This window comes from Artemia sp. Qi Xiang Cuo, chromosome 11 (genome assembly GCF_049724085.1).
Source record: "Artemia sp. Qi Xiang Cuo chromosome 11, ASM4972408v1, whole genome shotgun sequence".
NCBI lineage: Eukaryota > Metazoa > Arthropoda > Branchiopoda > Anostraca > Artemiidae > Artemia > Artemia sp. Qi Xiang Cuo.
Genome location: NC_142804.1, coordinates 36,652,971 through 36,666,765, shown reverse-complemented (window position 1 = coordinate 36,666,765; position 13,795 = coordinate 36,652,971). Strand labels below are relative to the sequence as shown.

General features: G+C 35.6%; 1 protein-coding gene and 1 pseudogene across 1 annotated transcript in view; both read right to left on the bottom strand.

Moving 5' to 3' along the window:
• Positions 1-297: 297 nt before the first annotated feature.
• On the bottom strand, positions 298-7,538 carry LOC148946940 (phospholipid-transporting ATPase ABCA3-like; annotated as a pseudogene).
• Positions 7,539-11,089: 3,551 nt separating this feature from the next.
• Positions 11,090-13,795, bottom strand: part of LOC148946939 (vitellogenin-2-like) — a 194,006-nt gene continuing 191,300 nt past the window's right edge. Inside the window, exon 23 of the mRNA XM_089096746.1 lies at positions 11,090-11,305. Coding sequence (XP_088952872.1) covers positions 11,156-11,305 — 150 coding nt within the window. The 3' untranslated portion in view covers positions 11,090-11,155. The remainder of the gene's footprint in view (positions 11,306-13,795) is intronic.

The following is a 13,795-nucleotide window of genomic DNA, read 5'->3' as shown; positions in this document are numbered from 1 at the left end:
GCCAGAGTTCTTGCTTTTGGTCCCTTAACTGTGCAAATATAATAATATACAGATCAAAGAACTAACCAAAAACTGCATACAATTAAGCCAACAGTTGAATCTAAACACTAAAAAGACAACAAATGCAACTAATTAAACAGCAGGGAAAACTAAGTGCTGGCCTAAACTTAACTAATTCCTCCGCCAAATCATCCCGAAACAATTTTCCCTATATGAAGATCCTTTATTCGGAGTTATTTAACTATGGAAGTGACAAAAATTGAATTGTCTATTAAACGTTAAAATCGAGTCGAAACTTTACTCCTCTATTTTCTGAGATCTTGCAAACTGAAGAAAGATCTTTTCTAAGGTAGTTTGACTAATTGAATAATCATCGATAAGCAACTAGTCTTTTGCTCTTTCGATAATACTAAACACAGAAGACCATCCGCCATTTATAATTGGTATATTATATTCAACAAAATTCTGATGGGAGTCTTTTATAATACTACCTGGGAATTGCTGTTCAATGAAGTCCTTTAATTTCTTAGAATTGTTCTCTACCTCTAAACCAACTCGTGTTCTCGCAATGAAAGTATAACCTTTGCCAAACCGAGACTTCAAATGCTGTATAGATCCGAGACATTGGAACGTCCCATTTACCATTATGGCTATTCTTGTGCAAAGTGCCTCGCATTCTTCTATGCAATGCGAAGTAAGTACTATCGATTTTCCACTTTTTATCAGCCCAGTCAACATATTCCACAAATGACATTGTGCAACAGGATCCAAACCTGTAGTTGGCTCGTCCAAAATAATAATTTGGGGGTCACCTACAAGGGCAACAGCTACACTTAGTTTTCTTCGATTTCCTCTACTCATTTCTTTAATCTTTTTGTCAATATGCTCATCAATGAGAAGTCTTTTACTCAGGTCCTCAGTAATTTTATCAATATGAGACTCCAGCACCCCTCTAATTCGGGCAAACATCCTTAATGTTTCTCGTCCCGTCATTTCTTCATTAAGAGCGTCAAATTGAGGGCAAGATCCTATCCGTCGTTTGATAAGTTTCTTAGAAGAACGAACGCAAACATTTTCTAGAAAAACATCCCCACTTGTTGCCTCTTCGTCTCCAGTAAGAATCTTAAGAGTGGATATTTTTCCAGCACCGTTGGTTTCTACAATACCAAAACATTCAACCCGTCGGATACCAAAACTGAGGTTATCGACAGCCAAAAATCCACCAGGATATATTTTCGTCAGTTCTCTAGCTATCACCGAGTTTACTTCGTTTGATTTTGCAACACTTTTGGATTTATCTGTGGTATATATTTTCTCTTTGACTACATCATCGTCTTGAGTTTCAGCACTTTCGATGTCAAATTCAATTTTCTTCTTTATGCAGGATAACTTATGAATTATTTTTGACTCAATAATCATAATTAAAAGTAGGAATATAAAACCTTCTACTTCAAAAATATCAAAAAATTTTCCAATTCCATAATCAACAAACGGAAAATTTGTCGAAACCCATAAGTTGTAGAGACCCATAAAAAAACTGGAAACAGGTGGCATCAATACAATCCACTCGAGTATCTCAAAGACATGAAAATGATTCTTGATCCCTACCTTGGCTATAAAGAAAAATAAGGCTAGAAGGTTTGTGAAGATAAAAAGCACAAGAACTTTGGCCAAAGCGCTCGCAGGATTTCTGGAGAGATAAGAGAAAAGATATACTAGTGGCAATACTGCCCATCCAAATCCCAAGAATAGACTAAACATCCAACCCTGCTGTTCCACGCTAGTTAAACCATCTATTCCAAATGTTATGAAAACAATTAATGTAGCCAAACATGGAATACAGAATGACAGAAAATCTCAGGTAAAGTTTCCACTCCAATATGCTAAAAAACTAACACCCGATACAAATTGCAAATGTTTTGAATTACAATTCTGCTCTTTGACTAGAAATATAATTTAGCTGCTGGCTAAAAAGCAATACCCAAAGCTAAAAATACAGAAAGGGAAAAACCAGGATAACAAGGCTATAATCTTCTCACCGTCAAACCAGGGAACCGGATTGTCTGCTTGAACCTTCTCACCGTCTGTTTTTTTGTCCAGTGGGGCATTGACTACTTTGATAGTCATGTTTCTCTTTGTAAAATAGCAAAGTAACGTATTCTGCACCAGGTTCAAACTAATACTTGGGGTGTGGTAAAGATTTCCGTTAAAAATTGCTCCAAAATGAATTTCATTATTGTCATTACTTTCAATTTCGGCACCTGCAACATAGTGCCGCATAACGTTTGAAATATCATATTCTCCCCGTTGTAAAAAAAAGTTTTTATGGTACCCTGATTTACGTTTATAAGGTTATTATTACCAGTAAACACGTCAAGCTTTGAACAAATTTGCTCCATTTCAGACGCGACTGAGTCTGGTGATGACTTTAAGAGAGTAGTCGTCCATTGATAGTCGTCAAGGGATATTTCCGTTGAAAGTGAGTTTTGGAGCTCAAGTTGGACATACACTGTGCCAATACTATACAAACCAATTAAAACACTGAAAGACAACGGGATCATCAGCTGAGCTAGAACAAGAGGCCAGTTTCTTAGCGTATAGGATTTTTTCACAAGCATTGCCCAAAATTGCTGTATGAACAGATCAAATCCTTTATTTTTGGCAGTAGAAGGACCAAGTATTATTTCATGAGGTCCTCTACTTCTGACACTGTATTTTTCATAATCTACTGTTTCTTTACATTGTTGTAATGTCTTAAAAAACACTTCCTGCATAGAAGATGCGGAGACTCCATAAGTTAGTATCCTTAGCTCATGTTTTTTCCTATCAAGCTCCAAAAACATTCTTTCGAACATGGCTTAATGTTCTCTTGGTAAGATATACGACAATTCTGCACCAATATTTTGGCGTAGATAAACATTCGGCACAAATTCTGTTTTGTTTTTTTGTATAAAAGTGGGTTATAAATAAATTATTATTATTATTATACCGTGGCGAGCAATTGAAATCTCGACAAAATGGAAAAGGTCTAAGAGGGCCGAAAAACACCATGTCACTCATCAGTCCTCAGGACAGAAACAAAACATATAACTGTCGTCACAGAAGAACCCGTGCAAGAAGAAACAAAAAAAAGGCGAAGAAATAAAATAGTTAGATCGAAAAAGGATTTCTTCTCTTAGACACACACTTGTGAGAGGTGGCATATCTACCACACAAGGAATACACCCGTCAATCACGTCATGTTTAAATATTCTCAGTGCAGAAAATGTTGACGTGGGTGTAAAAAATGTTACTATGAACAATCCTACCCATAACAACTGCTCTCTGAAAATGTTTCGTTGTCACATTCTTCCAATGAAGACTTTTTCATGGATTTGTCTTCCACGTTCATAGATTTTTTCATGTTACAGTCAAGAAATCTACCAATGCAAAGCCAACTCTTGCCGAAGTATTATCCAATGGAAATTGTGTATTGAACAAGTTTTATAGGCAAATCAGTGTCTAAATAAATGTAACATTGTTGAGCAATATCAGCAATTTATCTAACTATACGAGCTGCATACAGTTCCCATTGATGACTCCAAAGTCCTATAAGAAATTGAGCGGCTCAGCCAGCGGATTTGAAAATATGATGGACAAGGGGGCTAGAAGTTCACTAAGAGAGGCGACAACTAGTGAATTGCATTGGGTTGGGAAAATAAATCATAAAAACTTTAATGTATCCCAATGGTTGCTGTCAAATGTTAAGGTGTACATAAAATTAACACTTACACCATCCAATCTCATTTTGCGAAAGGCAGTTGCTGATGCACTTGATGCAACAGTTTCTCTCACCTCGGTAAAACTTCATGTACGAAAACAACAGATTATTATTTCTGTTGCATTGGTAATTAAAAAATTGAGAGACACTGGAAATAATATCAAACCGCTCTTTCCTCATACGATCACCAACCAACGAAATAGTGCCACAGGTTCACGCACCGACACCGACTCTTCATTTATCAATGGCGAAATTCCTTCAAAACTTGCTTGGGAATTTTTAAAAAGTGTCATTGCTGTTGGATCATGGACAAGCTTCCGACACAAATTTGAAATATTTGGATTTTCCAATCTTCTTGTAAAGTAAATGGAATCCCACTGTACAATATATCTTCTGAGATCAAACAGTTCGTGGTAACGAACTGTAAGTAAGGAGTGACCCGACTCAATCGTAACCGAAACTCTAAAAGACAGAATTTTGATACCAAAAGATACATCAAAAGAATCAGGTTTTAATTCTGATTTCAAATATATAACTTTCATCAAGTTTAGTCCTACCCATTAAAAGTTACGCGCCTGAGAAAATGTGCTTGATTTTTGAAAAAAGGGGAAAATACCCCCTAAAAGTAAAAGAACCTTGATGAAAATCACACCAACATATTCAGCCTAATGTACAGGTTTCAAGCTCCTATCGACAAAATGTGGACTTTTGCATTTTTTGCCAGAAGAAAGATCACGGATGCATGTTTGTTTGTTTTTTTTTTTTTTTCTTTTCCCCAGGGGTAATCGTATTGACCCAGTGGTCCTAGAATATCGTAAGTGGGCTCATTGGAACGGAAATTAAAAGTTCTAGTGCCTTTTTTATGTGACCAAAACAATGGAGGGCAACTAAACCCCCTCCCACTGTCATCTGTTCCCAAAAGTCACCCGATCAAAATTTTGAGACACCCATTTTGGTCAGCATAGTTAACAATTTAATAAATATGTCTTTCACGATGACTTAATACCCCAAAGTTCCCAGGGGAAGGGCTGCAAATTATGAACTTTGCCCATTGCTTAAATATTGTATTGGTTATTGGGAAGTATACAGACATTTTCAGGAAGGATTTTTTTCTGGTGGGGGGGATGGAGGAGGGGGCTACTCGGGAGAATCTTTCCGTGGAGGATGTTTCTTTGGGATAAGGGACATTTCTATGAAGAGGGCGCCGGATTTCCAAGCATTATTTAAAAAACGATGAGAAATTAAATAAAAAAAAAACAAGTCTTTTCAACTGAAAGTAAGAAGCAACGTTAGAACTTAAAACGAACAAAAATTATTAAGTATATGAGGGGGTTCTCCCCCAAGTCAATACCTCGCTCTTTACGGTACGGCTTTTTTTTAGTGCTTTCAAAAGAACTATCTATTCTAACTAAACGGCCTTTGTGATTCAGGGGTTTGTGAATTATTTTTTTTTTTACTTTTAACGTAAAGAGCGTGGTATTGACTAAGGGGATAACCCCCTCATATACGTAATAACATATACGTAACAAAAAAACAATAAAAAAAACAAGCGATACGGCTCAATAGTAATCGAAACTTTTAGAAACGGAATTTTGATGTCAATAAATGTATCAAAAGAATGGGGTTATAATGCTGATTCTAAATATCTAAATTTTATTAAGTTTAGTATTACTCATCAAAGGCTACGAGCCTGAGAAAATTTACCTGATTTTTTAAAGAGGGGGAAACATCCCCTACAAGTGAAAGAATTTTAATGAAAATCACACTGTCAGATTCAGGGTATCAGAAAAACCTATTACATAGGTTTCAAGTTCATATCTGTAAAAATCTGCAACTTTGTATTTTTTGCGAGAAGAAAAATATACGAATACAGAAGTTAGTTACGTAAGTTAATTTGTAAATTAAGTCAGAAACAAATTTAGAGACAGCCATTTAGCAAAAGAAAAGTAAAATTTCTATGCAAATTTTGTTTACTTATTCAATGACGATGAGCCAAAATAAAAGCTGCATTAACCAAAAAAAGATCAGAAAATAAATAAAAAAAAACAAGTTTCTTAAACTGAAAGTAAGGAGCGACATTAAAACTTAAAATGAACAGAAATTATTCCGTATATGAAAGGGACTGTCCCCTCTTCAAGGCCTCGCTCTGTACCAAAAAGTTTTACTCTTTCTAACAACTTTTTCTTTAAAACAAAAAAAAACTTTAGCGTAAATAGCGAGGCAGTGAGGAGGGGACCGCCCCTTTCATATATGGACTAATTTCTGTTCATTTTAAGTTTTAATGTCGCTCCTTACTTTCAGTTAACAAAACTTATTTTTTATTTAATATCCCAAAGAACGCTGCACGGGTTGACAATGTAATCCCTAGATGAAGATTCACAACTATTCAAAAACGGAATAACCAATTCAATGTTCTCAATAACTGATTGTATCATTTTATTTGACATGTCGGGCAAACTAGAGCTTAACAAGACAGGATTGGAGAGCAGAGAAGTCCCTATGTTTTGGTTTCTCCAAATCCTTATAGCCTATAGATAATGCTAACTTAATGAACCTTTAAAATTTATGTTTATTCTCTAATAAAATTACAAACTTTAGACGTGACGAAATTTAAAACATAATTTAATGAGATAAAAAAGGGGATTTCCCATGCTCTTTAGAATAGTCCGGATATCCAAAAAGTTTTTGATGGAAAGTACTGGTGTGTTACGAATTCCACACAATTTCACTATTTTTCTAGCAAAACAGAAATTGAGAAACCAAAAAATAGGACCAGTAAAGAAATACCATTTCTCATAAGCTTTTGTCTAAAAAAAGAAATCTCTTTTTGACCTAACGATTTTCTTTCTTTGTTTCTTTTGTTTCTTCTTATTCTGGTTCATCTGTGACGAGAGTGATATCTTTTGTTTCTGTCCTGAGCAGAGACTGATGAGTGACGAGGTGTTTCTCGACCTTTTTAAATCTTTTCCGCTTTGCCGAGATATTAAGCGTGAGTTACTTTGAGTTACTATTTTTCTTATCAATAGCTTCCAGTAAATTTTTCCCTTTCCTAATCCTACTTATTTCTTTATTTTTTGTAAACTCGTTTTCAAAATCGAGACCAATTGAAACTAGGTGAAGACATAGCTCTTACCTTGTGATAAATACCTTAAAACTCAAATACAGAAACATAGTAGAAGACACCTTTGTATTGAAATATGCTGGTTCGGTTTCCTAGCTACAGAACATAAATTATTCAACATGATGTGGTGCATGACATCCACCGTAAAACGTGGAATAAAACATGAATAGAACATAGAATAATCTTTCTTATTAGAGCTGAAATGTAAATTGCTTAACTTTTATTGGTTTTTAACTTATTCATTTATCGCCAGGTTTCAAACTAAGTTCGACTTGATGAAATCAGCAGCCACTATGAAATTGCTCTTTCATTTTTAAAATTGAAAGAGTAAAAAAAAGAAGTTTTTTTTTCACAGATATTCTAGTAAACACAGTAAACCGCTTTGGTTTTGTTAGTTTATAAGAATTCTGCCTACGTATCTTATCAAAGTAAGGGGAAAACCGATAAAACTTAAAACGTTCAAATTTGACATGAACTTAACTCTCTCGTAAAAAAATTTCGTGAACGATTTAAGTGTTGACACAATTTAATAGTCTAGGATTATGTTTTTTTCTCATATTTAATTTCAGAGTTAGAATTGCCTTTATGTGATACCATTTCTATTGTTTGCCATTTACAGAATCTATTTGCCGAGTTTGTTTCAAGTTCAAGCTCCATTTATTTCATTAAATTAACATTTAAAAGGACAATATTCCAAAGTGTTCGATAGGCCGTTATTTGGGCAGAACAACTTATAATAACTAATTAATGATAATACTAAACATATTCATACTAAACCAAGCCTGAAAATAAATAAATAAGGAATAAGAAATCCACTCACTGTCTGTTCATTGGAATGTTCTGACCTCTTCATCACCTAACAAACAAAATCGTACCACATTTTCCTCTAAGTCATCGAGGAACTAACGCTAATTAAACAATAGCCAACAAAAAAAAATTCTTGTATATATCTTTCTTAAAGGAACCAAACGTTCGAGACAGCCGAAACTCAGCAGGAATTGAGTTCCAACCACGCCCAGCAGTCGCGGCCAGACCGAAGTCTCAACAAACTGCACGAGTGGCTGGAACAATTACGTCATCCCAGTTACAAAGTACGAACGAATTTACTTCCCTTCCCACTTGAACTAGTCTAGAAAAGCACGATGGGAGATCTCTGTTGAAGTATTGGTATACCAGCAAAGGTACAGATAAGATATAAATGTCCTTCATCTTCGGTAGATCGACACGAGTTTGAATAGTTGACTGTAGGACTCTAGCCACTTTCTCTTCAAAGTAATGAACACGTGCAAGCGGAGATAGAAATATAAACATCCACACAGAAGAACATTAATACAGATAAGGGCAGACAAGGGAAAAGAATAAATGACTAAAGATAGACAAAGGAAATACTCAAAAATAATTCCAGAATACTAGGATACAGATAAGGATAAACAAGGGAGAAGAAAAAAGACTGAGGATAGACAAAGGAAATGCCTCAGTTTCTGGATGACTCCGGAACTTCAAATCACATTGACTGGATATAAACTTAAATAATAGATTTGCAATCTGGAGAATTCCCGGGAATCACACATATCAATCCACTTGGTGACTTATGGAACCTCTTGGTGTTTGAAGCTCCGTTATAGCGGCCAGCTCTCGTCTATTTGAATAAAAATAAGAAGGCAGGAGTTTTAACATTTAAACCTAGTATATTTCCGTTAAACCAATGGTACATCTTCCCTGTTATTATTTGGAGCTTTATGTAATACATGATTCTTCTGGAGCTTTGGCATCTAGAGGGCTCTCGTCCTAAAATCCCATGAATTCTTTCTGATAACCGGATACAGTCATCGACGCATTCTGAGAGTAACTTTTCTGACACACTCCGCAGCAGATATTGGTAATTGGTGTGTTTAAAAGTCAGTAGAGGTCCTTAAAATAGATGAGGAAGAGGGATGGTCCAAGAATTGAAAATTGGGGCACTCTGTATTCAACTATAACTTGCTCATCTGCGGTTTCAGCAGCAATTTATCTACCAGTGAGGTACAAAGAGAACTATGAGAATGCTCCCCAATGTTCATCGTGATGAGACAGCTAATCTTTTTTGTAAGACTGACCAAAGCTTTTTTTGCATCAAAGGAAATGGATGAAGGAATGAGACTGGAATCGAAAGATTGACGCATAAACTGAAGAATTCTATCATATATATGTTCCTTTGAATGTTCTGCACGAAATCCGAACTGATACTGATGGAAAAGATTCTTTACTTTTAGAAAACTTACCAGACGCTTAAGCATTGGCTTTTAAACATCTTTGAGAATACTGACGGAAGAAAGATATGCAAGCCTCTTCTTTCCTTCTGGTGACGTCAGGGTTTACTTTAGTAAGCATCTGGTACTGGTATGCGTGTAGCCAAATCGTCCAGAGCTACGGGTTCTCGTGAGAGATAAAAACATCATAATACGATTTGACCCAAATCCCAATAAGGTTAGATCTTTTGTTCCAAGAATTCAATTCAAAAGCTTACAGATCGTTCTGTAGTTCCTAGGGTCCTCAAAATCACCTCCTTATTGAGAAATATCACTTTTGCCAAATTCAGACGCTAGAGGAATGCTCCTAGTTGAATGCTACGGGTTAATTTAGTGGCAAAGTGGCTTGATAATTAAAGGAAGGACATCATTAATTGCTTTAGCAGGAATTCGATCGAAACCTGTTGAAGAATTCTGTAAAGATGAAACAACTTGCGAGTTTCTTCTCCGTAATTTCTTCAAGGATCATTGATTTCAAGTAGGCTACGGAGGACTTGGGAGCTGATTTCCAGCTTAAGATGCGAAAGAAGAAGAAACACCGTCAGCGGTATTTTTTCTACCTTTGCAAAAAACTTTGTCATCTGATGCTGCACTTGGTCTTCTTTTATGATGAGTTGATCATCTACAATAACAGACTTATGATGACCCAGGCCTTGCAGCATCGGTTGTGCGACGTGAAAACAATATTATCGTCCCATTAAATCTATTGCTGGTTTAAGTTTCACCAATATGCTACAATATGTGATTCACCCTGTGGCATTGTCGTTTGCTGTCAGCATTTCTCTAAAGTAAAAGTTTTGACGGAAGTCTGATGACTATGGCGGATCGGAAGACAATTTTTGGACGTAATGGTGACAATAAGAAATACCGAGGAGCAAGGTACATCGTGGTGGAATAATTGAGCCAAGCGCCGTTATTTTTTGTTTTAAATCAACCGTATATCTCACGTTACAATGCACTCAAGATTCACATTGTTTCTGTTGCATAAAATTAGTGAGAGCGAATTCAAATGTGATAACTTTTCAATTTTTGTCTAGTTCATGTACCGTTCAATTATCGAAGATTTTAAAATCTCTCCTGTACTTTAAACTGCGAGGAATGCTTGGATAGCTAGCACAGTGCTCTTTGGCAAGATCTATTAGAGCGTTGAGAGCATTATCTTTAATGTCCGGCTTCAGATGGTTTTACCAATGATCAAAGTTCCCCGTGGCCCTGCTTATCATAGGAGCAGTTTTTGCCATGATATAATTTCTAATCCAGTTGGAAACTATGGTTTGGGAAATATTCTCCCGCCCGTACTTTGATGATGTTTCTAGGTTCCTCGGTGTTACTTTGACATGATCTGAAATTTGCAATGTCGCAACTGCAATTACTTGCTCAATAATCATAGGACTCATAAATAAAGAAAGTCCCGAGAGAAGTCAACCAACACCATTGAATTACCTTTAGTCAAAGCTTGAAACAATGAATTGACTAATTAAGCAAACCCAATTTGTTTTAATGTTTTCTTTACAACAACTTCACTATGCTACTATTGGAACTAATTTTTATGATCCTGCATTCATTGGCCAAAGAATATTGCCAAAGAAAAGTAGGGGTGATTTTTGAGGTTCAAACCCACCCTGAAACATAAAAAGTTGCAATAAAATAAACGTGCATAATGAATGGAAAAACTCTGTCCCTTCTTACAGTTACTACCCCTGTATCCTCCACAGAAGCATAAATGACTTTCGTTCATCCAGAATAGATTTCTGGTACACCATTGCATTTCATAGACATCCAGTTTAATGTGCAAACTTTCAAAAACTGGATTTTATGTTTTTCTTCAATTTCTCCTTAGAAATATTAATCTCTGAACAATGACATGCAAAAAACAGAAAAATAGAGGGAAAGAAGCATAAAACGTTCTAAGTCCTTGAGAACTGGCCAGTCCCTTTATTAATAAAAATAACACAAAATAGACACTAATTTTAGTTTGGATCCATTTTAGTACCTTGATGAAGGTACACAAGATGTAGGCACATTTAATGTTGTCCGAAAGGTGTCGGGTCTTCCACTCATTTCAGTTAGTGGGCGATTTAAAGCCTCTTCTTCAAGACGAGTCCCAAGGCGTCCACTGGCACAGTGAAAACCGATCTAAGAAAGATACAAATTTAGTTCCAGAACTAAAATATGATACGGTAACGTCATTACACTATAGTAAACATTGAACTGTTCTGATTGTTTTCTATACTTCGATATAATTGATACTGATTTTGATAGGCTACACCGAGGCTTTACTTTTATGTTTAATCTCAATTTTATAGGGTTGCTTTTATAAGTTATATTTGAATGGGCTACCTAAAAATAAGGGAGTAGAAATATACATACACAAGCTTAATTCTTCAAAAATTGATTTGTATTCTAGCTGACAAATATCTTCCCACACCAGTTGACTTGCAATACAACAGTAGATTTACCGTTATTTGTACATAAGTATAAGAAAAAGTTTAAAACTTTGAAAACAGGACTTTTTTTTAATTACAAGAAATTAAAATTAATTTATAGTATCGCTTCTGGATTTAAATTATCTAAAGATTTTATCTACGCATTTATATTATTTATTTAAATTACCTATGCTGCTACACAATTATAGGAGTTTTATTCCTTTCTTTGTTTACGGTCATTTCCTGCTACTTCATAGGCCCTGTCTTTAGTCAACACCACAACATGAGACATTATTATCAGTCACTAGAAAAATTATAGAAAAGTCATGGATCCATGAAAGTGCATATTGGCTGCTAATACGCGAAAACGGCCCACTGTACCTTAAAAATCATTAGTGATTTTGGAACAAAATTGTTAACTACATGTTTTGGCTGTTAGTTTTGTAAGTTCAAAAGTAAATACCCAAATTAAGAATTACTACCAAAAGAAGACAAAAATAGTCACTGAATAAAAAGCAATATAAGCAGATTTAGTGAATTCCTCATAAAATGTTTCATGTTACATTCTCTCTTTCTAAAAAAAAAACTGCACCAAAACAGACTTGGAAATATTCTTCCACAAATAACTGATACATTACGATAAAAACAGTTGCGTTTCTTCTTTCGATGTTTTGTCTCTGTTGTCTGTCTTGTGAAGTCGTTTCTCCCTAAAGCTCATTGACGTTAGGTTAGGTATACATGATGGCAGTTCTTCCTGATAATTGGGAAGGCTGTGGCTCCTGACAGCCGCTACGCCTCTGTCACTCTTTCCCTAGCCGTCGGCGAGGATCTGGCCGCATGGTGTCATCGTGCCAGAGTCGTTGAACCGACGGGTCCAATCTAACTGATGTCTCACTAGACTAAATTCATATAGAGTGCCATCGGGTTGTGGTTTCTCTGGTTATATAAATTCCGATTGGAACTTTTACCTTGTGATATCACCTAGCTCATCTGTAACATCAAGAATTGTGAAAAATATAACTTTGGTTATGGTATTCCCAGTAGACCATACGTCAACGTTCATATTCTTTGAAAAATGATTGATCCACAATCATATCTTGAAAACAAGTCATAAATATCCCATGCTTGAATTTTTGTTATAGGAAATGTCCACTGAAGCTAGATTTTGTGGCTGCTGAGTTTTACAATAAGATTTGGGGAAGCTCGGTGCTTCGGACACACGATTAAGTGGCAAAAAAAATCCTACTTTACAAGGATGCAGTTCCCTCTGCACAGGTGTTGAATCTACTCACTCGTCCACAACTAATGCCTCTATAATTGATAATACATCCAAATCTGAGCATAATACCCGCACCAGGTTTAGAGCCCAGCTCCTTAAGATGATTGTTACATCGTCACGAGTCAACGGAGGAGCACCACGTCTATTTGGAGAGGGAGGAAGTTTATGGAAGCATAGGACCTATCCCTTCATTGTGCCTTTTTCATTGCAATACTAGGCTCAGATTTTTAATCAACGAATTCAAGTTCGAGTTCATTACTGTTTAATCACTAGATACTATACATAACAATAACAATAATATCACACTGTGTTCAGCGAGGATACTTGATCAAAGACAAGGCCAAAATGTTTGAGTAGCTAATAAGAGTGAAAACTGGCGCGTGTTAAAAAAAAAGCCATCAAAGCCATCTAGCATTTGGTGTTTCTTAGCATCTTTTCGATCTCTCCAATTTTATTTCTTTAACTGAAATCAGACACTTATTAAAACACAAATTTTGTCAATTATACTAGTTTCGCCTTATTTTTATATTAAAGAAAAAAAAATACTAAGAAACGTCTATAAGGCGCATGCGCTATGCAATACTATACGCCAAAATAGGCGCATTATTAAACAGTTCGTGGTAACAAACTTTAAGAAATAGCGACTCGGGCATATAGTAACCAAAACTCACAACGGAAATTTCATAGCAATTGATACATCAAAACAATTGGCTTTTAATGCTGATTCCAAATATATAAAATTAATTCAGTTTACTAATATCCGTCACAAGCCATAGCCTGAAAAATTTGCTTCGTTTTTGAAAAAGGGAGGAAACACCCTCAAAAAGGCAAGGGACCTTGCCTTTGAAAATCACAACGTTATATTCAGCATATTGGAAAACTTTAATCGAGAGATTTCAAGCTCCTGTAAAAAAAAAAAAA